Source organism: Pseudophryne corroboree, chromosome 7 (genome assembly GCF_028390025.1).
Source record: "Pseudophryne corroboree isolate aPseCor3 chromosome 7, aPseCor3.hap2, whole genome shotgun sequence".
Taxonomy (NCBI): domain Eukaryota; kingdom Metazoa; phylum Chordata; class Amphibia; order Anura; family Myobatrachidae; genus Pseudophryne; species Pseudophryne corroboree.
This window is the reverse complement of record NC_086450.1, coordinates 506,822,273-506,848,461: the sequence shown is the minus strand read 5'-3', so window position 1 is coordinate 506,848,461 and position 26,189 is coordinate 506,822,273. Positions and strand designations below refer to the sequence as shown.

At 48.9% G+C, this 26,189-nt stretch overlaps 1 protein-coding gene across 1 annotated transcript in view; it reads right to left on the bottom strand.

Moving 5' to 3' along the window:
* Positions 1–26,189, bottom strand: part of LOC134944449 (uncharacterized) — a 235,903-nt gene that overhangs the window by 186,236 nt on the left and 23,478 nt on the right. The window contains exon 4 of the mRNA XM_063933024.1: positions 8,095–8,424. Within this exon, the coding sequence (XP_063789094.1) occupies positions 8,095–8,424 (330 nt within the window). The remainder of the gene's footprint in view (positions 1–8,094; positions 8,425–26,189) is intronic.

The window sequence follows — 26,189 nt, the reverse complement described above, 5'->3', positions numbered from 1 at the left end:
TCTTTTATTTTTCTTTGCGTCATGTGCTGTTTGGGGAGGGTTTTTTGGAAGGGCCATCCTGCGTGACACTGCAGTGCCACTCCTAGATGCGCCCGGTGTTTGTGTCGGCCTCTAGGGTCGCTTATCTTACTCACACAGTCAGCTACCTCATTGCGCCTCTTTTTTTTCTTTGCGTCATGTGCTGTTTGGGGAGGGTTTTTTGGAAGGGACATCCTGCGTGACACTGCAGTGCCACTCCTAGATGGGCCCGGTGTTTGTGTCGGCCACTAGGGTCGCTTATCTTACTCACACAGTCAGCTACCTCATTGCGCCTCTTTTTTTCTTTGCGTCATGTGCTGTTTGGGGAGGGTTTTTTGGAAGGGACATCCTGCGTGACACTGCAGTGCCACTCCTAGATGGGCCCGGTGTTTGTGTCGGCCACTAGGGTCGCTTATCTTACTCACACAGCGACCTCGGTGCAAATTTTAGGACTAAAAATAATATTGTGAGGTGTGAGGTATTCAGAATAGACTGAAAATGAGTGGAAATTATGGTTTTTGAGGTTAATAATACTTTGGGATCAAAATGACCCCCAAATTCTATGATTTAAGCTGTTTTTTAGGGTTTTTTGAAAAAAACACCCGAATCCAAAACACACCTGAATCCGACAAAAAAAATTCGGTGAGGTTTTGCCAAAACGCGGTCGAACCCAAAACACGGCCGCGGAACCGAACCCAAAACCAAAACACAAAACCCGAAAAATTTCCGGCGCTCATCTCTAGTATAAACCCTAATAAATAAGACAATATGTTAAAAATCAGGGCTACAGAATGAGTAATGGATGAACAAGTGGATGGGGAAATGATAATACATACCAAGTTAATTGTAACAGTTAACAACCTGACAATATTCCATATTTAAAAGAAATCCTAAAAAATAGTGGCTTGGACTATGGTCTATATGATGACCTGTATTGAATTAGAAAATTGGACTTAATGAATAAAAGCCTTATAATGTGGCTCTGTAGCCTATACGGCAAGTGAGAGAAAGAGGACAATACATATCGATCTAAATGAGCAAATGTTTAACCCTGAATTTATAGGTGGATCAAACACAAGTTTAGCAGTACAGGTAAACAAACATACCTATAAAGTAATTAATATACATTTCAAAATAGTTTATACATAAAAAAAATCCAAAGGGATAAACAAATATTGACGTTCAGGCTTTATATTCCTCCATTTCACATATCAAAGGAGTGGAGGCTATAAAGACCTCTTTAGAAGCCAGTACAGTCTAATCAGAAATAAATTGGGTTTGTTTTAGACTGCATACACTTCATATTGGAACATAACTACTTTGAATACAATGGTAACTTTTATCTCCAAATGCAAGGTACAGCTATGGGGACAAAATTTGCCCCCGCATATGCGAATCTCTTCATAAGTAGATGGGAAGATGAGTTTATATATGGTTCCGAATTCGAAGAACATTTATTATTGTACCAAATGAGGAAGGCCGAAAAAAGTGCGTGGCCACACAATAGAACCCCCAATTTAAATTACATTATTATTAAATTATATAGAATTTCTCTTACGTCCTAGAGGATGCTGTGGTCCACATTAGTACCACGGGTTTAGACTGCTCCACTAGGAGCCATTGACACTTTAAGAGTTTAACAGTGTGGGCTGGCTCCTCCCTCTATTCCCCTCCTACCAGACTCAGTTTAGAAAATGTGCCTGGAGGAGCCGGTCACAGCTAGGGGAGCTCCATAGGCGTTCTTTTAGTGTCATTGTTTTTCGTAGAGTTTAGGCACAGGGAGGCTGCTGGCAACAGCCTCACTGCTTCGAAGGACTAAGGGGGGGAGCAGTGTCCACCCTGTGGGGTCTGAGCCACTATCTCCGCTGACAGGACATTGAGCTCCTGAGGGGATCGAACATTCTCTGCCACAGGGGATCGCTCACCCAGCAACATGCCGCCACCCCCTGACAGAACCAGAAGATCGGTGGCCAGTTAGTCACCGGCCCACCTGACAAGCGGGGAGCCGGTGTAAAGATGGCGGCATCAGGGTAGGGAGCGCGGTATTAACCACGCTCCGGGGCTCAGAGACACCCTGTGAGGGGCGCCCTGAGCCAGCGCCTACACCCTGCACTGGTCGGCAAGCCTGTCAGGGTCCCCAGATCACTGCCAGCACATACCTCAGGCCAGAATAATCCATTTGAAGAGCGGGAAGACGCGCCATCTTCAGGGGGAGGAGCTTCTCCTCAGAGCGGAGCCTGCAGCGTTCAGCGCCATTTTCTCTGCCTGCAGCATCAAGGGCTGTCCCTCCAGATCAACTCCAGTTATTTGTATGGTACCAGGGGGTTGTAGAAGGGGGGAGGTGGTGTATACTACTGTGTATACCTATTTAGGTGCACAGTCAGCGCTGGGTAGGGATTCCCTATACCTCATAAGCACTGTGTGTGGGTTGGCTCCAATCTCTGTGTTTTTCTGCCTTTCTTGGGGCGGGGGGGGAAACTTTATCTGCCTTACCCCGTGTGTATGTTGGGTGTGTGGGGATTACAAGCAGCCATGTCTAGAGACTCTATCATATGCAGCAGAGGATATATCTTCTCAGGAAGATCCCATTCTATGTAATCAGGATTGCACTGTCGTAGAAACCCTGCTAGGGAACCGTAGTGGTTAACCTCTCTTAAGGGTGTTATTTCTCAGATTTCTGAGAGGGTTGCGCAGACTGAGAATGCAACTCAGGTTTTACAGTCCTCTATGGCAGTATGGTCCGGTTCTGTTCCCTCGCCCCCCTGCGGTACACTCTCAAAAACGTGCTCTTGCCCAAATTATGCAGGATGGCACGGATACCGATTCTGACACAACAGACGGTGGTGGGGATGTGTTGCGGGGGGCGGCATCACTTGCTAAGGGGATGCAGTTGATGATAGAGGCCATGAGAGATGTGTTGAATATTGCTGACACAGCACCGAAGCAGGTTGAGGAGGTTTAGTTCACTGAGAATAAGAAAGCTTCGCTAACCTTCCCTGCGTCAAAGGAATTAAATGCTATTTTTGAAAAAGCTTGTGAAAACCCAGATAAAAAATTCCAGATCCCTAAAAGGGTTCTGGTGGCACTTCCTTTCCTGGTAGAGGATAGAAAAAAAAATAGGAAAACCCGCCTATTGTTGACGCTTCTGTATCCAGGCTGTCAAAGAAGGTGGTCTTACCTGTCCCAGGATCTACCGTGTTGAAAGAAGCGGCAGATCGCAAGGTTGACACTACGCTCAAATCCATATACACGGCTTCAGGGGCGATACTGCGGCCTACTATTGCCTGTGCATGGATTTCTAAAGCTATAGTAAGGTGGTCAGGCATGTTACTTGAAGACTTAGCTACAATGTATAAAAGTGACGTTGAATAGTTTTTACGCAAAATACAGGATTCTGCAGGATTTATGGTAGAATCCATGAAGGACCTGGGTTCTATGGCTTGTGCTCCTGCTGTGGGGATCGCTAACCCTAGCAGAATGCCGCCACTCCCTTACAGAGCCAGAAGATCAGTGGCGAGTGAGTCACCGACCCCCCTTGCAAGCGGGGGGCCGGTGTGAAGATGGCAGCAACAGGGTAGGGAGCGCGGTATTAACCATGCTCCGGAGCTCAGGCCACACTGTGCGGGGCTGTGAGGAGGCGCCCTGAGCCGGCGCCTAAACCCTGCACTGGTCAGAAAGTCTGTCGGGGTCCGTGGATCTCAGCCAGCATTGTCCTCAGGCAGTATAATCACTGTGAAGAGCGGGAAGAGAGCGCCATTTTGGGGATGGAGCTTCTCCTCAGAGCGGACCCAGCAGCGTTCAGCGCCATTTTCCTGCCTGCACAGCACTGTCCAGAAAGAGCAAGTCCCTCCACAGCAACTCCAGCCAGCTCCGTAACTACGTGTGTGCCTGGCACACAGCGCAGTTGCCCTGGGGGCACAACGGCCAGCAGCTTGTAATGAGTCAAACTGACTCATTACAAGCCGCCTCTGCTGTGTGCGCCACGCTGGAGAAGCCCGTCCGGAGGCAGGGGAGGAGAGCAGCAGCGGCGGAGGCAGTGAAGAAGGAGGAGGAGGGAGGGGGACTGGAGCCGCAGCAGCTGCCTGGCGCTGCTGTGAATGCTGGGATGCGGTTCCTTCAACCCAGCATTCACAGCGGCGGCGGGCAGCCAATACGGAAGGAGAGGGGACTGCTGCAGTGGCACCTCTACCAATTACATAGCGCTGCTGCTGCTCCAGTCCCCCTTCCTCCTCCTCCTCCCCTGCGGTTGCCCGGGATCTGCCAGCACGAGGAGCCTGACTGCCAGCGGGGAGAGATGGTAAGTATCTCTCTCTCTATTCTGTCTGCCGCAATGTGTTAGAGGGGGACTGGCTGCCATAATGTGTAAAAAAGGGGACGCTGTCTGCCGTAATGTGTAAAAAGGGGGATGCTGTCTGCCGTAATGTGTAAAAAAAGGGGACGCTGTCTGCCGTAATGTGTAAAAAGGGGGACGCTGTCTGCCGTAATGTGTAAAAGGAGGACGCGGTCTGCCGTAATGTGTAAAAAGGGGGATGCTGTCTGCCGTAATGTGTAAAAAGGGGGACGCTGTCTGCTGTAATGTGTAAAAAGGGGGATGCTGTCAGCCATAATGTGTAAAAAAGGGGGATGCTGTCTGCCGTAACGTGTAAAAAGGGGGACGCTGTCTGCCATAATGTGTAAAGAGGGGGACGCTGTCTGCCGTAATGTGTAAAAGGTGCTCTACCTGGTGTAATGGCGCTACTGTGCAGCGTAATTTGAATAATGGAGACTACTGTGCACCGTAGTATGAATTGGTATTATTTTGTGGCCACGCCAGTTCCCCATGAAGCCACGCCCCTATATATTGTGCACATGCCTACGGCGCGCACTACCCCTATCTTACATGGGGGGGAACCAATGCCGTTTCTTGCACACAGCGCTAAAATGCCTACTTACGGCACTGACTCCTGCTATCTCTCATGGTACCAAGGGATGGTATGGGGGGGGGGGGCTAAATACAGACTGTGTAACCTATTAAGGTGCAAAGTCAGCGCTGGTAGGGGATCACCTTTTACCTAAAAGGCGCTGTGTGTTGGTTGGTTCCAATCTCTGTGTCTCTCTTGCCAACCTTGGGGGTGAAACTGTCTGCCCTCCCCTGTGTGTGTGTAGAGTGTCTGTGGTCTCCATACAGCTATGTCCAGGGACTCTGTGTCATATGCTGCACACAGTGCAGAGGATATGTCCTCTCAGGATGATCCCGCTCCATATAATCAGGATTGCACTGGTTTAGCACAGATACCAGCAACGGAGCCTTAGTGGTTATCCTCTATCCAGTGGCGGAACTAGCGAGTGGTGGGCTCAGGTGCGACAAAATGCTTTGCCCCCCCCCCCCACACACACACACACACATCCCCCCCCTCCTTCCCCCCACATCCCATCCAAGTCCACCCCCTCACCCCTGGAGAGGATCTGGTGAGGGGGACCTGCTCAGGGCCAGAGAAATGGATACCTAGCAACAGTGCCGTGACTAGACATTTTAGCACTGTGTGCAAAAAACGGCATAGGAGCCCCACATGCAAAACAGGGGCAGTGCGCGCCGTAGGTGCGCGCAAAAATACATAGTGGCGTGGCTTTGTAGGGAAGGGGTGTGGCCACAAAATAATACCAATTCATAAAATGGTGCACAGTAGTCTCCATTCTTCAAATTACGCCGCACAGTATCACCACTACACCAGGTAGAGACCCTTTTATACCTTACAGCAGACAGATTCCTCTTTTTACACATTACGGCAGACAGCGTCCCCTTTTTACACATTACGGCAGACAGCGTGCCCCTTTTTACACATTACAGCAGACAGCGTACCCTTGTTACACATTACGGCAGACAACGTGCCCTTGTTACACATTACGGCAGACAGCGCCCCCCTTTTTACACATTACGGCAGGCAGATTCCCCCTTTTTACACATTGCTGCAGGCAGATTCCCCAGTTTTACACATTACGGCAGGTGAAAGAAAGAAAGAAAGAAAGAAAGAATGGATTATACTTACCCTCTCCGCTGGCTCAGGCTCCTCGGTGCAGCGTCAGACGCATACATACATATATACACACATACTACAATAGTATGGCAATCCTGGCAAGCGGTGGCACTCAGAGACTGGTCACCAGTGTGTACGTCTCCATGTCCCCCTCCCCAGTCACCAGTGTGTACATCTCCATGTCCCCCACCCTCCAGTGTGTACGTCTCCATGTCCCCCTCCCCCAGTCACCAGTGTGTACTTCTCCATGTCCCCCTCCCCCAGTCACCAGTGTGTACACCTCAATGTCCCCCTCCCCCAGTCACCAGTGTGTACGTCTCCATGTCCCCCTCCCCCAGTCACCAGTGTGTACATCTCCATGTCCCCCTCCCCCAGTCACCAGTGTTTACGTCTCCATGTCCCCCTCCCCAGTCACCAGTGTGTACGTCTCCATGTCCCCCTCCCCAGTCACCAGTGTGTACGTCTCCATGTCCCCCTCCCCAGTCACCAGTGTGTACGTCTCCATGTCCCCCTCCCCAGTCACCAGTGTGTACGTCTCCATGTCCCCCTCCCCCAGTCACCAGTGTGTACATCTCCATGTCCCCCTCCCCCAGTCACCAGTGTGTACACCTCCCCCAGTCACCAGTGAGTACATCTCCATGTTCCCCTCCCCCAGTCACCAGTGTGTACATCTCCATGTCCCCCTCCCCCAGTCACCAGTGTGTACGTCTCCATGTCCCCCTCCCCCAGTCACCAGTGTGTACGTCTCCATGTCCCCCTCCCCCAGTCACCAGTGTGTACATTTCCATGTCCCCCTCCCCCAGTCACCAGTGTGTACATCTTAATGTCCCCCTCCCCCAGTCACCAGTGTGTACGTCTCCATGTCCCCCTCCCCCAGTCACCAGTGTGTACGTCTCCATGTCCCCCTCCCCAGTCACCAGTGTGTACGTCTCCATGTTCCCCTCCCCCAGTCACCAGTGTGTACGTCTCCATGTCCCCCTCCCCCAGTCACCAGTGTGTACGTCTCCATGTCCCCCTCCCCAGTCACCAGTGTGTACGTCTCCATGTCCCCCTCCCCCAGTCACCAGTGTGTACATCTCCATGTCCCCCTCCCCCAGTCACCAGTGTGTACGTCTCCATGCCCCCCTCCCCCAGTCACCAGTGTGTACACCTCAATGTCCCCCTCCCCCAGTCACCAGTGTGTACGTCTCCATGTCCCCCTCCCCCAGTCACCAGTGTGTACGTCTCCATGTCCCCCTCCCCCAGTCACCAGTGTGTACATTTCCATGTCCCCCTCCCCCAGTCACCAGTGTGTACATTTCCATGTCCCCCTCCCCCAGTCACCAGTGTGTACATCTTAATGTCCCCCTCCCCCAGTCACCAGTGTGTACGTCTCCATGTCCCCCTCCCCCAGTCACCAGTGTGTACGTCTCCATGTCCCCCTCCCCCAGTCACCAGTGTGTACGTCTCCATGTCCCCCTCCCCAGTCACCAGTGTGTACGTCTCCATGTCCCCCTCCCCCAGTCACCAGTGTGTACATCTCCATGTCCCCCTCCCCCAGTCACCAGTGTGTACGTCTCCATGTCCCCCTCCCCCAGTCACCAGTGTGTACATCTCCATGTCCCCCTCCCCCAGTCACCAGTGTGTACATCTCCATGTCCCCCTCCCCTAGTCACCAGTGTGTACGTCTCCATGTCCCCCTCCCCCAGTTTTGACAAATAACTAGTAGGCATTTTGATGATTCCATTGAACACCCTATCACGGTCTGCTTTTACCCTAATACTAGTTGTGCAGGGTGAGATATAAATCAGACATATTAGGGTGAAACGCTACATTGATATGCCGACTGTTAACGGCAACGTTTGACATGTCCACATTTTGAATGTATATATTTTCAACCATGTCTGAAAAAAATAAATGCCCCTAGGATGGACAACTTTTCCTCATGCCACCCATTTCCCGGACAGTTGGGCAGACAGAGGAATAATGGTCCTCACCACTCTTGGCTCATGCCTTTCCCATGTAACCCTATAGAGCATATAGTACAATACCGTACCTCTAGAGCCAAACAAAACCCAGTTACCTTGAATGTCTACTTGGATATCCTTCTCCTCCTTCGCTGGGCTGTAGGTCACGGAGCACGTATAGACTCCACCATCAAATCCAGATATGTTAGAGATAGACAGATCGGCGGTTCCATGTAATGCTGTTCCCGTGTCCAAGGAATATCTGGGGTGAGTTTGTTTATCAGTATCAGGATAGCTCAGGATGAGCTCTCTGTCTTTGTACCAAAGTATTGCAAAGAATTTCAGGTCCACAGGAAGTTTCTCCGATTTGTACTTGCAGGGAATATTTACACTGAGTCCCACCCTGGCTCGATGTGTGGGAGGAGCAATCAGCTCCAGAGCGCCCCCTGTAGATAGAGAAACATGGATAATGGTTATAAACAAGACCTCTCCCTGTCCACGCACACACCAGCACGAGAGCTCTTGGCCAATATTCCGGAGTATGCGATCCCATCTAAGATGCAACGCATATTGAATAAGGCTCTATATACATTTATAAACATACACAGGCCATATTTGCTGGGAGGCTCCTGAAAATGTGGTGGTGTTCCCTGCCGCCTGTAAGAGTAGACCAGTTTCCAGGAGGAGCCTACCACCCAGCCACGGATGGCGGTTGGTGGGTCGAGTGGAGTGGGCGGTACAGGGATCCAATGGGGCAATTCACGTTGAATTGTGTCATCGTGGCCCTACCCTCACTTCACAATGGCTGTAATCATGGCATTGTCTAGTTGGGGCCATGATGATGCAATCACATATCCACACCCCCAGTGACACCCGCTTCTACCATACCATGGCCACCCCTGCAGTGCCAATCTGGCTGCTCCTCTCACAATACCCAGACCATGCACTCTCTAATGGTTAGCCAAGCCTCTGTAGTGGCTAGACACTCCCCCTCTGGCATCTGGCCACATCCCTCATGCATGCACCACTATCACTGCATTTTCTGGTGAACCTTTTTTCTCAAAATATCCACGCATGCAATCTAGACCTCCCTAAATGATACTCACACTTCCTCACTCGCTAATCTAGTGATCTTTAGGTAATATACTTGATTCAGGCAGTGTCTCCATGGGACATCTGCTAGGGTTGGCCATTGACTATCTGTAGTGCTCACCCAAGTTTTATATTGGATTATGCATGATTAAAAATTGTATTATTATTACCTGGTGTATTGATGTATCCATGTACAGTATATTGTATTGTGGAAAATGTATTAGGCTGACAACTGGGTGAGACTTTATTATTTTTTCTGGGACACAGCTTGTTTACAGTACAGCCAGGAGGGGCCAGTTCTCCTTTGATGTAAGGGACGAGAGTTTGCTTGGAGAAAGCATTAAGTGCCCCTGGGAGAACCCCTCAGGGACACTATGACCCTAAAGGTGTGTGCTGGCTTTCCTGCAGCAGGTTGTAAAATCTAGCCAAGGCTGATTATAAAACCATTCCGAGAGCTTTAAAGCAAGCCATAAAAGATGAACGTATCAGCTAGAATGGTTGTGAAACCCCACAGTTTAAGCTGAGACTCACTCCACTCTGGTTTTGGGAGGGTTAAATGAATCCCGAGTAGGACGGGGGAAGCTGCAGCATGTAGCTTTAAATATGAGAAACTGACCTGAAAATTTGTAATTATCGTGAGGTGGTTCCAGTGAGGAGAGACTGGATCCTATAATGTTCCCAGCATATGCAGAGAGGCCTCACTCAATCAACGTTCTGTACTACAGGTGACTAGGATGTTGTTTTTCTCCCTATTTTATTTCCTGAAATTGTAATTACTTGCGTGACTATTTAAACTATTATATTCTTGTAACCTTTCTTTTTATGTAACTATAAGATTTTAAATTTTGATTTGGACTAAAAATCTTAATCTTAGTTCTGGATTCTGTGTTTTCGCACCCAAACCCCGAGAAGCTCATGTTACCTACTTTTTACGTATTAATAATTGTGTTTGGGGGTCAGAACAGGAGCTCACCGTGGGCTTGACCCAAAAGGTACTTCTGCTGGTGGCAGTTACCGCGTTGATTTACTACACGCGCTGAGGTAATCAGTATTGTGTCACAGGCATCGTTCTCAGATTGGCGTTTCTGGAGAATCGCCGCGCCGGGAGTTGTGAAACTATTGATTATTTTAAACCATCTATGGACCAATGTTAACCAGTTTCACCATCAATGGAGGAGAATCAGATGTTTTCCAACCATCTGTAGTAGAGATGGACCTAATGTTTTTTTCTCTGTTCATTTACAGAGTGCTTCTGCTGCTGAACAGCTAGTCTGTAAGTCAGGAGCCCCCTATATAGGGCCTGGATCTGGCTATTACAGTGTGCCAGGGAATGGATACAAACCAAGACTCCTCCCCCAGCCCCGCCCACTAGTCAATCAAGTCAGATTGAAGTTTATACAAGTACTACTAGAATGTACAGGTAGATAGCCAGACAGCCATCATGCTGCGTTAAAGAAACTTGAGTCCCACTCCATAGAGGCATCTGCCGCAACAGTCAGCATAAGCAGCTGGGCAAACCAATGGTGAGGTGACACCTGCCTCCGGGCTCCAAGCATGTACAGAAGCACCTGTGTATCACAGCGGGATCCAAGTGTTACCACTACTATTCCAACAGAGTTCTGCGGTGCACCTGCTGCTGCAGAGTTGATTGGCAGGGGGAAGGGGGAGGGAGGGGGGGGGGCACCACACTCCAACTTGCCTACAGGCAACTGGTTGAACTTATGCCCTTGCAATGACCCCAAACATGCAGCCAATGTGGCTTATTCAGGTTTGTTAGAAAACCAAGAAAGTTAGCAATCGGGCAAAACCATGTTGCACTGCAGGTGGGGCAGATGTAAGATGTGCAGAGAGATTTACATTTGGGTGGGTTATATTGTTTCTGTGCAGGGTAAATGCCATACCTCCCAACATTACCCTCTCCAGGAGGGACAGAATGCCCTGCTTCTGGACTTCCCTCTTAAGTTATAATTGGCATCACCTGTGCTGAAACACCTTCTTATCCATTAGCTTTTTCAACACAGGTGCCGGCAATCATGAATTAAGAGAAAATCCAGGAGCAGAGCATTTTGTCCCTCCTGGGGAGGGTCATGTTGGGACTCTGGAGGTATGAAATATTGGCTGCTTCATTTCTAAAATGCCATTTAAATTTCAGTTTGAACACACCCCATCCAAATCTACCTCTCCCTGCACATGTTACATCTGCCCCACCTGCTGCGCAGCATGGTTTACTAAAAAATCTGAATAAGGCCCCATGTCAGAACAAGGAGTCCTGGAACTGATGATATGGTCCCCACAAGACCCGGATCTCAACATCATCGAGTCTATCTGTGATTACATCAAGAGACAGAAGGATTTGAGCAAGCCTACATCCACAGAAGATCTGTGGTTACTTCTCCTAGATGTTTGGAACAACCTCCTTGCAAAGTTCCTTGAAAAACTGTGTGCAAGTGTACCTAGAAGAATTGATGGTGTTTTAAAGGCAAAGGGTGGTCACACCAAATATTGATGTGATTTAGATTTCTCTTCTGTTCATTCACTTTGCATTTTGTTAATTGATGGAAATAAACTATTAATACTTCTATTTTTTAAAGCATTCTTACTTTGCAGCATTTTTCCCACACCTGCCTAAAACGTTTGCACAGTAATAGATATCTAGATAGATAGATAGATAGATAGATAGATAGATAGATAGATAGATAGATAGATAAGGGATGGCCATCAACCATCAATGATTTTAAATCATCGATGGTCTATGACCAATGTTAAATACTTTTATCATCGATGGGGAAACCAAATGGTTTCCGCCATCGATAGTACAGAGCTTCCAAAATGTATTTATTTATTTTTCTCCAAGTGTTGGGACACAGAGGTTTTCTCTGCCCCTGACACCCACAAAGCCCCACCCTGAGCTTTAATTGGCCCTCATCTTAACAGTAATTCAACGGTGACCAACAGTGGGTAAAACCATTGATGGTTCCTATACAGATGTTGTTACACCTTTAAGGTTTTTCATCAATGGTATCATCGATGGATAACACACCAATGACCATCCCTTAGATAGAGAGAGAGGTACTCTCATATGGCCATGGAAACCCAAATTTGAATATGCATGTAGCAGACTTGCCTACTCTCCCGGAATGGCCGGGAGGCTCCTGAAAATCGGGTGACCCTCCCGGCCCCCCCGGAAGAACAGACAAGTCTCCCGATTTCAGGTGTTCCCAACTGCCCTGCCGCCCACTTAACGAGTAAAGTGGGCGGGCAGTCATCATAGCCACACCCCCTGCTGTATAATGCCGGTAATAGCGGCATTACATGGTGGGGGCGTGGCTTATGTGACGCGATTCCACAACCACGCCCCTGTTCCGCCTCCGTCACACCTCTGGCCCGCCCCCCTCTGCACGCCCCATCACTGCCCGCCCCCTTGCTGAGCCGACCTGGCTGCTCTCTTCCAGAGAGAGCAGCCGGAAATTCGGCAAGTATGGCATGTAGCCATAGGGATCATTGGCCGAAATGTATTATGCTTTAAAAAGTGATACAGTGGAGATGGATAAGGAGAGATAAAGTGCCAGCCAATCAGCTCCTAACTGTCATTTTTCTAACCCGCAACAATTGTCTGGTGCGTTATCAACTTCCACTTATCACTGCTTTATCACTTCTCCAGTCTTAATACATCTGCCCCTGTAACTGTGTCCACTTTATCACTTTTTAGGGCGTAATGCATTTGAGCCATTGTGCCCTGTAACTAATGCAGGGAAATTATCTCATTTGAATGTTTATATCTCTGACACCTCCCCCCCTACACACACACACACACACACACACACACACACACACACACTTTTAGTGGTGTGTAAAGCAGAAAGTGCGCCTGTCTCCTGCCATGTGTTATTTCAATCCCAGAGGAATGGAGAAGGACTCATACTGACCTGTGTGATAGAGGATGAGGAGGTAGAGGATCTCTGTTCCACACTTCATGTCCTGCTCAGATGTTTGCTGTCAGCCTCTTGCACATTTACACACTGCACTGGGACAAAATACAATTCCTCTCTTCCTGCCTCAGTTCTATACAAGGCACAAAGTTCTACAAAACTACAGAGATAAGAGCCGACACATCACTGTAATTACTGTACGCTGATAACGATTATCCAGATTTCACTTTCCTTTATCCAACTCCACCACCTGGTGTAACCCCATCTCTCCCCTGCTAGAGAGACTACTATATCCTATCTTGTGTGGAGAGTTGTCACTGAAAGAGTTAATATTGGAACGTGAGGAGGAAGATGTTCAAATGTTTTTGTTCAAATTTCTTTTATTTTTCTGGATGTAGATTTGTGTGTGTGTGTGTGTGTGTGTGTGTGTGTGTGTGTGTGTGTGTGTGTGTGTGTGTTGTGTGCACTGTTTATTTTACTCTGTACCATTAAGTCGGAAATTACGAGGGAGAATTATCAAAGCACCAACCAATCAGCTCCTAACTGCCAGGTTACAGGCTGTCGGGTCTATTTACTAAGCCTTGGAGAGAAATGCAGGGGTTTATTTACTAAGGCTTGAATGGAGTTAAAGTGGACGGAGATAAAGGGGGTCATTCCGAGTTGATCGCTCGCTAGCTACCTTTAGCAGCCGTGCAAACGCATAGTCGCCGTCCACGGGGGAGAGTGTTTTAGCTTTGCAAGTGTGCGAACGCCTGTGCAGTTAAGCGGGATGCAAACGTTTTTTTGCCGTTTCTGAGAAGCTCTGGACTTACTCAGCTGCTGCGATCAATTCAGCCTGTCCAGTCCCGGAACTGACGTCAGACACCCTCCCTACTAACGCTTGGACACACCTGTGTTTTTCCAACCACTCCCTGAAAACGTTCAGTTGACACCCACAAAACGCCCTCTTCCTGTCAATCTCCTTGCGATCGGCTGTGCGAATGGATTCTTTGTTAAATCCATCGCCCTGCAACGATCCGCTTTGTACCCGTACGATGCATGTGCGCATTGCGGTGCATACGCAAGCGCAGTAGTAACCTGTTCGCTATGCTGCGAAAAATGTCAGCGAGCGATCAACTCGGAATGACCTCCAAAGTACCAACCAACCAGCTCCTGACTGCCATTTTTAAAACACATCCTGTAACATGGCAGGTAGGAGATGAATGGCTGGTATTTTATCTCTGTCAACTTTATCTCTCTCCAAGCTCTCCCCTCAAATGTGAAAATGAAAAATAAAACAACACCGGGAAACAACAGAGACCTATTTTTGAAAAGTAGCGGGAAGGATAAATTGTTTAACGCTGCAAAACGCTAGATAAATGGTAAGTAGAATCTGATTGGTTGCCATGGGCAACATCACCAGTTCTAAAAATCTCCCACCTTAGTAAATTTACCTCACAGTCTACATGCACCACACCAGCGATTTATACTTGTTTAAATGATACAGCAACAAAGGGATTCACCTTTACAGGATAGGAGGGGACAGAACTAGGTTATAAGGTGGTGTTTGGTATCCAACCGTAGGGTATTTTAAGAGCAATATTCCGGTGTTGGTTTGCAGAAGATCGCATGCTCCTGCGACTCTTGATATGCATCGGGAACCCAGAGGAGAACATCTGCAAGTGCACCTGGACCAGACATCGCCCACCTATTCAAACCGACCTATGACCTCTCCTGTACTGTAAATGACAGTCCCAGTGTCCAATGGACAAAGAGATTACAGCTTTCATTGTGTTAGGTTGTGGACAAATGTATAAAAAGCCAGCTGCAGGCCAGGTCACTCTCTCAATCTCTGAAGGTCATCTACCTTGAAGACTGAGGACCGGACTGGGAAGCACAGGCGAAACCAAACGTATGTACCATTGCATTGTAGCCTCTTTTCTGTTAGTATGATTGTATTGTTGTTGTAACCCCCTTTTATCAATTATATGTTGGTGGGTCGGATCCCAACACCTTAAATACAATTGGTGTCGTGTCTTCTCCCTGCTAAGTTTATAAGTGTACTTCAGGCACATGTGTAGCTACATTGTGCTCATGGCGTGTCGGTGTGTGTACGCTAAGTTAGTAAAAAGTATGTATGTTAAAGATTACATTCAGCAGCCACAGCTGCTCGAATTTCAGTGTAAAAGGTATAGCTTTTTGTCCTGTATGCAAATCAGCATTCACAATATATATATATATATATATATATACACAGTTAGACTAAAATAATTATATAGCTAGCTCTCTCGGCCGGTCTACAGGGACAAGAGTCCACAGTGAATTGGCAGTGCTCCAGCTATACTGTGCATTGTCAATGGCCGGTGGGTCATGGTCAAACTCAAAATATTCAGCTGTCTGCAGCTTTGCAGAGTCTTTGCTGGTGGATCCCATCTTATGGTCTAGCAGAAATCGCGGGAGCACCATTGTACTGCAGCACAGACTGAGTGGTACCAGGCAGGTGTTCGTGTGCCTCCTTACCTGGGATGGCCCGGTGCCGTCACATGGGGCCGAAGGTAGTGCTGGCTCCGAGCAGCTGGCCGCAGAGTACGACGGCGGGTGTGGGGGCGGCAGTGAATCACCACCGCCGCTCCACGTGGGTGATGACGGCGGGTCTGCATCCTTCGGGACTCAGGCCCTGCCAGGCACAGTGCGGCTTTTTGAATTTGGCGCCAGCTGTGAACCAATCACGGCTCGCGAGCTGGCGGCCAATCAGGAGTGGCGGCGGCGAGCCAATCATGGCTCACCGCATCATAGCCCCGCCCCTGGCACTGGCATGTATTAGCCAGCGCCGGGCGCGTGGGCTCAGTTCGTCAGCGGGGAAGGAGCAGAGAAGAGCTTCTGAAGATTGAAGATAGAAGACGGCGCCGGAAGTCCTGGAGGGCGGCGATAGTTGTAAAAGAGCTCAGACATGCCACCGCCTGTCGGGTGAAGTACAAAGAGCCGACGCCCGTCGGTGAAGATGCCAGAAGCCCTGGGGCAGCGGTGTGCGACGTAAAAGAGCTTCCCCTGGCCACTGCTGCCCAGGTGAAGGCTCTTGGAAGCCCGGAGGTGGTGGGAGCTGTCCCGCCTCCGGTGAAGACAACGCGATGGGCGTGGCCGGACCAGGCTTGGTCCAGCTGCGTCCCTTAGTAGGGGTAAGTCCAGGTGGCACCCCTCTCCCCCTAGACCACTAGGGATTCAGGCACTAGGCCCGTGGGGCAAAGCAGGCACCAGGCCTGAGGCATGTTAAGCGGGCACTAGGCCCGTGGAGCAAAACAGGCACCTTAGGCGGGCACTAGGCCCATGGGGACAAAACAGGCATAAGGCCTGAGGCATCATAGGCGGGCACTAGGCCCGTGGGCAATACGGGCGCTAGACCCAATAGGAGGTGGCGTTCGGCCACCAGGTTTAAGGAATAGCCCGAATGGCGACAGTAGGCTGGGGTAAGAAGGGCAATAGGCCCGTGCTACTCTACAGGGTTAAGTAGGTGGGCAGCAGGCCCAATAGCAAGTCCACCAGATAGGCAACAATAGGCCGGGGCACCAAGGGCAAAAAAGCCCAATGCTATTGTGTGTATGGTAAGTCGGCGCTAGGCCGTGGTTGTATAAGTCGGCACTACGCCGCAGGTGTGGTGAGTTGGCGCTAGGCCGTGGTATCTCTTGATCCGGCGCTAGGCCGCAGGTTGTATAAGTCGGCACTATGCCGCAGGTGTGGTAAGTCGGCGCTAGGCCATGGTATCTCTTAATCCGGCGATAGTCCGCAGGTGACACAAGTCGGCGTTACATCGCAGGTGCGGTAAGTTCTCAGTTATCCCCACAGCCAGGCCCCCATGAAAGGTAGGCTGTTGGAAGCTGCACGCTGGTGAGTATTGCAAGGTGGAAACAGTATAACTGTATGGTGTCATAACTTCTGCATATGTGTCTCTCAGTCATATCGCGTAGGCAGCGTCACGTCCCATGGGCTCATTGTGTGGATATCACAGGAGCAAGGAAGAAGGGCCAGCCGTGTCAGCAGGAATCTGAGGACATAGTCGGTGAATATAACTGTGTTTCGTGTGTGTTTTGTGGCGTATGTTGCCCCTTTCCCCACCTCCCCTTTGGGTGTTTTCGTTCAGGGTCGCGCCTGGTGCTTCGCACGACTACGGGAGCACCCAGTCTGAGGCCGCAAGTGCCAATGATGACCCTTCACAGAGCCCAGTGGAGACCACCCCTGTGTAGTGTGTCCACCATTCTTTTCAGGTCACCTCAGGAAATCCTTGTCCGTGTCTGGCTTGTTCCAGTACCTAGTAGTCTGAGTTGTCCCGATGGACTGAAGGTGGAGGACGGGAGTCGTGAGGTACATCGGCTTAGGTAAGTGGGCGTGTCATTCTTTTCTGCAGGGCCGCACTCCCGTGCCTCTTACAGGACTGCAGCAGCGAGTGCGTCACAGAGCTCCACTGGAAGAGCAGCGGTCACACTTGTATCCCGCTGTGAACCACACAGGTGCTGCTGTACATGCAGGTGCCCCTCTGGGGCTTGGAGCCCGCAGGCAGGCCTCTGCCTCTGGAAGTTCCGCCCGTCTCTGCCCCATCTTCTAACTCACTCCACCACCTCCAAAACAGGTTATTCCTGGTATGCCCACCTGTGTGTCCCACAATCTTCTTTCTGCCCCTTACTGTCTGCTTCCCTGTCCCTAAGTTTTCCTTCACAAGCCTCCTGCATTGTATGCCAATCTGCTAATCATGCATCCTTCTGATCAGGTTATTCCCCACATTGCACAATCTTATTTCCTGGTTCTCCTAAATGGCTGTTATGCACACCAGTGCCTGCAGGAATGTACTGGTGTCTGAACAGAGAGGGATGCAAAACAAATGAACTAACAGACAGACTGGGAAATATGACATCACGTACACAGAAAGTGATAGGGTAACAAAACCAACACAAAGTGAACAGATAAGCCCAGAGGCTAAGAAACTGGGTGTCTCCCTAGTATTACAAATGCTCAGATGGAAAAAGCAAGATGTTGTGTTTTAATACGTAGAGAACCCGAAATGCTGTTGCTAAGGGCAACAGCAAAACCCTAAAGGGTTACCAACGGGTGTGGCAGCAAACTCCTTGGTCAGAGATGGAATAGTAGACACAAGGAGAGTCTCCACAATCCTATTTCTCACTTGCAGGGCACAGGTTCAGCTTCCTCCCACTAAACTGACACATGGACGCCCTGCACAGTGAGAGAGGATTAAGCATGCAGGTCTGAAAGTACAGCCACAAACCTGCTGGGTTCACAGAATAGCAAAAGAACTTCAGCAGGCTAAACGACTGACTCCAGTCTTACTGCTAGGTCTGGATTGGCAGAGTGTAGTACCAAATCTCCAGGCCTATTTGCAGTAAGCAATAACAAATACAAAGCTACACAGTACTGGCTAATTTTCAGGAACTGACTAACCAACAAAGATTCAGCAGCATCTGCTTAATCTGAGAAGAGGCCTTATAAAGCAGGTGCTGTCCACGCCCCACTCAGACCTCACAGACTGTGAGCACAAAAACCAGCACCGGATCCCCTGCCTGTAACCACTGCACAGCAAAAGACCCGAACTGGAGTATCAGCTGCGCTCAGGTTACTCCGCTAGCACTTGTCTCCCGGTTGCCATGACGACGTGGCAGCACAGGGCAGGAGACCCTAACAGTACCCCCCCTCTGACGAGGGGTCAAAGAACCCCTACCACCGGGTTTATCGGGGAACTGCGAGAAGAAAGAGCGTATCAGTCTGGGGGCATGAAGATCACAACTGCGCACCCACGACCGCTCCTCCGGGCCATACCCCTTCCAGTGCACCAAAAATGACAGCCGACCCCGAACCATCTTGGAGTCAAGAATCCTTTCAACAACAAACTCCCTCTGGCCACGTATCAGAAGAGGGGAAGGTCTTCCTCTGGAAGAAGGATTACTAATCGCCCGTTTTAAAAGGGAACAATGAAATGTTTTATTGATACCCAAAGAACGGGGCAGATCTAACTGAAATGCCACTGGATTGATAACCCTGGTGATCTTATAAGGGCCGATGAACCGGGGGCCTAACTTATGAGATGGCTGTCTCAACTTCAAATTCTTGGTAGACAACCAGACGAAGTCTCCTAATTTGAAGCTGCAGGGTCTTTTCCGCTTATCAAAAACCCTTTTGGTCACTAATGACACAGACACAAGGGCTTTCTTCACTTTCCTCCAAATACCTCTAAGGACCGAAACGACAGAGGAACCACCAGGCGTGGAGTCCAGGGGGTCAAAAGAATTGGCCTTAGGATGATGCCCATACACACAAAGGAAAGGAGAGATCCCTGTAGCAGAGTGAGCCGCGTTGTTATAGGCAAACTCCGCCATGGACAGATGAGCAACCCAGTCAGTCTGACACTTGGAGACATAACACCTGAGGAACTGCTCCAAGGACTGGTTCACCCTTTCAGTCTGCCCATTAGACTGCGGATGGTAGCCTGACGACAAGCTGACAGAAATCTGGAGATCGGAACAAAATGCCCTCCAGAATTTGGCCACAAACTGGGATCCGCGGTCAGAGACCACATCAAGTGGCAACCCGTGGAGACGCACAACATGCAGCATAAATAATTCAGACAGGCGTCTGGCCGATGGCAGCCCAACCAGTGGAACGAAGTGCGCCATCTTCGAAAACCTGTCAACGACAACCCAGATGGCTGTCATCCCCGAGGATTTGGGCAAGTCCACCACAAAATCCATTGAAATGTGGGTCCATGGCTTAGATGGAATAGAGAGTGGATGCAATGGGCCAACAGGAACCCCTCTAGGAGTCTTATTTCGGGCACAGATGTCACATGCCCGAACCCACTGATCCACATCCTTAGCCACCGAGGGCCACCACACCGCCCTAGATAGCAACTCCCGAGTTCTGGCAATACCCGGGTGACCTGCCGACTTCTTGGCATGGAATTCCAGGAACACTCGCTGTCTTAACCTAGGAGGCACAAACAAAAGACCTACCGGAAGGTCTGGAGGAGCCTGCTCCTGTGCTCTAAGGACTAATGACAAGAGGTCCTGGGTAATGCCCACTTTAATACATGAGGGGGACACAATGGGCAACGGCTCCTCGGTGGTCTCTTGGATTGGAGCAAAACTCCGCGAGAGCGCATCAGCCTTGATGTTTTTTGACCCAGGGCGATATGTTATCAAAAAATTAAAGCGAGCAAAAAACAAAGCCCATCGTGCCTGCCTGGCATTGAGACGCTTTGCTGACTCTAAATATGCCAAATTCTTATGGTCGGTGAGAATTGAGACCACAAACTTAGCCCCCTCAAGCCAGTGTCTCCACTCCTCGAGTGCATCCTTAATAGCCAACAATTCCCGGTTACCCACGTCATAATTCATCTCGGCAGGCGAAAATTTACGGGAAAAGTAAGCACAGGGATGAAGGCGATTATCAGACACTCCCATCTGAGAGAGCACTGCCCCAATACCCATCTCAGAGGCATCCACCTCCACCACAAAAGGACGCTCTGGATCTGGGTGTCGCAGCACTTTGGCCGAGACAAATGCCCTTTTGAGACGGGCAAAAGCCGATTTGGCCTCACGAGACCAGTGAGCAACATCCGCCCCTTTCTTAGTGAGTGCCACCAAGGGCGCCACTATAGACGAAAATCCAGCGATAAATCGTCTATAAAAATTTGCAAAGCCCAGGAAACGCTGAAGCGCCTTCAAACTAGTGGGCTGCACCCAATCCAGGACTGCCTGTACCTTGGAACCCTCCATTTGGAAACCTTCTGGGGAGATAATATATCCTAGAAATGCGATTTGCTGAACTTCAAATTCGCACTTCTCCAGCTTCGCCCCAAGCCGGTGGTCTCTGAGTTTCTGGAGGACTAAGCGTACATGCTTCCGATGTTCCTCCAGGGAATGGGAGAAGATTAGGATGTCATCTAAGTATACGACCAAGAATCTATCCAAATATTCCCTGAGCACATCGTTCATGAAATCCTGGAAGACTGCCGGGGCATTACAGAGCCCAAAAGGCATCACCAAATATTCATAATGCCCTGAGTGAGTATTAAAGGCAGTCTTCCATTCATCCCCCTCTCTTATTCGGATTAGATTGTACGCACCGCGTAGGTCAATCTTAGAAAAAATGGTGGCAGTACGAAGCTGGTCAAACAAGACCGAAATGAGAGGCAGTGGGTATGAGTTTTTAATCGTGATACGGTTCAATTCCCTGAAGTCGATGCAGGGTCGCAATGAACCATCCTTTTTACCCACGAAGAAGAACCCCGACCCAACTGGAGACTGTGAAGGTCTGATAAATCCTTTAGCCAAGTTCTCCTGAATGTACTCTGCCATAGCCTGAGCCTCAGGACGTGACAGGGAGTACAACCTGCTCTTGGGAAGCTTAGCATTCGGCAACAAATTAATGGCACAGTCATAGGGGCGATGGGGAGGTAGTACCTCTGCAACTTTTTTGGAGAACACGTCCGCAAAATCTGCATAACACCCTGGCAATCCTGGCAAACTTAGCTGCGAGAGCCTGACTGGAAGGCTCAAGCAACTCCTGAAACAATCAGTACCCCAACTAAGAATCTCCCCAGAGACCCAGTCAAATTGAGGATTGTGGGCCCTTAACCAGGGTAACCCCAACACCATTGGGGCAAAAGTACAGACAGTCACATAAAAGGACAATTTTTCAGAGTGTGTGGCTCCAATAAACAAAGAAATCTGGCTAGTGCAAGAGGTAATTTTACCCTGGGATAATGGTTCCCCGTTTAACCCACAAATTTCAATTTCCGACGCCAAGGGTACTAAGGAAACAGAGTGTTTCAGGGCGAATTGGCGGTCCATAAAAACCCCGTCGGCCCCACTGTCCACAAAGGCCTCAGTCTTGACAGTTTGACCGAGGATCTTCAAGGTCACCGGAATGATAAAAGTCTTCTTGGGAAATTCTGACTTCTGGCCTGACAGGATATTTCCCATCACCCTCAGGCCCTGAAGTTTTCCGGCTTTTCTGGGCATGATACTACCACATGACCCTTATTCCCACAGTACAAACACAACCCCTGCTGTCTCCTCCGCGTCTTCTCACGCGAGGAGAGGCGGGTAGCCCCAATCTGCATAGGCTCCTCGGAAAATTCCTCAGAGTCTGAGGTTCCCTTGGGAAAGAAGGAAACCTCGGTCTCCCTTTCAAGCCTACGCTCTCTCAGCCGTCTATCAACCCGGATGGATAACTGCATGAGCTGATCCAAGCTATCAGGCAAGGGATATTGTACCAGTTGGTCTTTTATCTGGTTAAAAGACCTCTTCGGTACTGGTGTCTCAGGGCTGGGTCATTCCACTGGGTATCATGGGCCAACCTCCGAAACTCCGTACAGTAAACCTCAACTGGCCTTCGCCCTTGCTTAAGGATCGAAATCTGAGCCTCGGCTGAGGCCGTCTTGTCAGGGTCATCATACAACATGCCCAGTGCCGTAAAAAAGCATCAACACTTTTAAGCGACGGACAGTCAGGCTGCAACCCATATGCCCAGACCTGTGGGTCTCCTTGTAGCAAGGAAATCACTATGCCCACCCGCTGAATCTCTGACCCAGAAGACTGAGGCCTAAGCTGGAAATATAGCTTGCAGCTCTCCTTGAAACAAAAGAACTGCGAGCGATCTCCAGAAAAACGATCCGGAAGATTTACTTTCGGCTCCTTAACCCCTGAAGGTGCTGCTGCTGCGGAAGCTCCGCCAGCGGCCTGGGAGGTGTGCATTTTAATGGACAAATCACTAAATTGACGAGTCAGGACCTGCACCTGATCGACCACCTGTTGCAACGTATTTTGAGGGGTATGCTCCATATTCCCACAAAATTTCAACAGGAGTATTTGGCTGCTGAATATGTTATGCACACCAGTGCCTGCAGGAATGTACTGGTGTCTGAACAGAGAGGGATGCAAAACAAATGAACTAACAGACAGACTGGGAAATATGACATCACATACACAGAAAGTGATAGGGTAACAAAACCAACACAAAGTGAACAGATAAGCCCAGAGGCTAAGAAACTGGGTGTCTCCCTAGTATTACAAATGCTCAGATGGAAAAAGCAAGATGTTGTGTTTTAATACGTAGAGAACCCGAAATGCTGTTGCTAAGGGCAACAGCAAAACCCTAAAGGGTTACCAACGGGTGTGGCAGCAAACTCCTTGGTCAGAGATGGAATAGTAGACACAAGGAGAGTCTCCACAATCCTATTTCTCACTTGCAGGGCACAGGTTCAGCTTCCTGCCACTAAACTGACACATGGACGCCCTGCACAGTGAGAGAGGATTAAGCATGCAGGTCTGAAAGTACAGCCACAAACCTGCTGGGTTCACAGAATAGCAAAAGAACTTCAGCAGGCTAAACGACTGACTCCAGTCTTACTGCTAGGTCTGGATTGGCAGAGTGTAGTACCAAATCTCCAGGCCTATTTGCAGTAAGCAATAACAAATACAAAGCTACACAGTACTGGCTAATTTTCAGGAACTGACTAACCAACAAAGATTCAGCAGCATCTGCTTAATCTGAGAAGAGGCCTTATAAAGCAGGTGCTGTCCACGCCCCACTCAGACCTCACAGACTGTGAGCACAAAAACCAGCACCGGATCCCCTGCCTGTAACCACTGCACAGCAAAAGACCCGAACTGGAGTATCAGCTGCGCTCAGGTTACTCCGCTAGCACTTGTCTCCCGGTTGCCATGACGACGTGGCAGCACAGGGCAGGAGACCCTAACAATGGCTGCCCAACACCTCAGTCCTCCTTTACACGTGACCTCCCCTGTTTTACAGCCACAAAGTAAACACTATTTGAATTATGCAATAGCAGGAGTAGAAAGTATGGAGGGGAATCCAGCCTTCGCAATAAAAATGGCTGGTGTGTAGCACAATCCATGCTCAATGTAGTGTTTCTATGTATAGTGTATGCCGGTGAGGTGAGGCAGATGCTTTCCTGTCATACTAACGTATGCGCCAAAGTTTGGACTATATAAAATATATGAAAAAGGCAAAGAATATATTAGAAATATCTTCTTCGTGTTATTTTAATAATTTTTATAGTGAAAACTGTGGAGTAAAGAGTCTATAACAGGTAAAGCAGCGTATAATGCCCACATGTATATTTTGCTGCACCTGTGTATAACACCCACATGTATATACTGCTGCACCTGTGTATAACGCCCACATGTATATACTGCTGCACCTGTGTATAATGCCCACATGCATACACTGCTGCACCTGTGTGTGACAGGACGGTACCGTACGGAAGCACTCGTCGCTTGCCGCGTCCCGTCGACTGCGCACAGAATGGAAGGTCAAGCCGCACGAGGCCTGACCACATAGGGGATTCCCGCTTACCGTCACTAACCGCCTGTTACTGACTCCACCCACTGCGTTGTGGGCGGGTTCTTGCTGCCACCACCAAACTCCTAACCGGCCGTGGCGTTTGGAACCACGGTTCTGCTCTGTATGTGCCGACGCACTGCTTTACCACAGCTGTGTGGTGCTGACGAATCCCCACTAGCCACTTGCTAGGCCTCTACCGGTAGCTGGCGGAAGTCGGAGCTTGGAGACGCTAGGTGCTTCCCTGGACAGCCGGAGGATGGGGCTAGGTTTGGCCTAACCCTGTTGGTCACAAGATGAAGCAGTCTTCTTGAGGCAAAGATGTTTATTTGCTCAATAGTTCTAAAGAGAACCCTTCCCTATTGCTAGGGGCAACAGCATACAATCAGATGTTTCAGCAGAATAAAGATGGTACAACTACTACTCTGGAGGCATGCAGGTCTCCTTTTTATGTCAGTTTTCCACACAGTATCACAGGGGGGTAAGCCCTCCCTGTCTTCTCCAACCAATCAGGTTGTTTTACAAAATACCAATAAATTACATTTTACAAGGATATAAGTGCAATAAAACAATATCCTCCTTCCTGTCACCCAGACAACGTTTGGTATCAGATTAACATTCACTATTGATAAATTTATCACATATCTTCAAAATACAAATGTGTCTGGTCATTCCCATCTGCAGGCAATCCCAGTGTTTAAGATTACAACAGGAATGGCTACAATACAAACAAACAGTCTTCCTTCCTTTATCTGCCATTCACGGATCGTAAATCAATTACATCCCCTACATGAAACAGATTCCAAGCCCATAGACCCAGTGATTAGTATCTCTCTCTAAGGAACTTACACATCAAAAGGTTTTGTCCTTCACACCTCTCTGCTAGCACAGAGCCATTTTTCCTTTAAATACATTTCATTTAAACACGTGTTTCCCTTTAAATATACACCAAGCTTGTCTTGAATATAAAATAAATACATTTAAACATGTCTTCCTGCAATGGTGCACAGAGCACTACATATGACATGTTAAAACACATCATTCAACAAACTTTTAAACAGTCCGCAACATGGCGCTGGGCACGAGGGTTAACCCCTTCAGTGCCGCAGACGCCATTACACGTGTGGCTGACTTGTCTCTCCGGCCACACTGTGTATAATGCATACATGTATATACTGCTATCTTTTATTAAGAAAAATTGCAACATACATTACATAAATATGGTAAAACTCATAAAAATAGGACATACAATATACATTGAATTGTTGCCCAATAATCCAAACCAAAAAGCAACAAAGCTTATATAACTATATGCAATGTCAATATTGCTTAACAGCTAAGCAAAAAACAACCTACTAAATACAATCAATACATATCATAACTATAAGCAATGAAAAGATGAATGAAGTCTTTTAGTCACATGCAAACCGCTTTAATGAAAAAAACAGAAAAAAGAAAATCTATGGGAAGGATAGGAAGCCATAAGATGAACAAGAAAAGAACTTCTGCTACCCACTCAAGGGGGTTTCAGGTGGCGCCAGAGCCTGGACCACCCGACAGCATCCAACCTCTTCCTATCCATATCCATCATCCTCTTAACCTCGTGCAGAATATTTCCCAACACCTCCTCACAGGGGAGGACCATGGCTCTGAGGGAAACCTGACATCCCATGTGTGAAACCTAACTGCTAAACTAACTATAAAAATTGTGGTTAAATCAAACCTTCTATACCCTTTGAACACCCCATAAACCCACTCAGGGTAACTAAGCCCCGAAAGGCATGGGATGCGTAAGGCCCTTGATACCACTCTGTAAACCTTTATATTGAAGGGACACTCAAGGA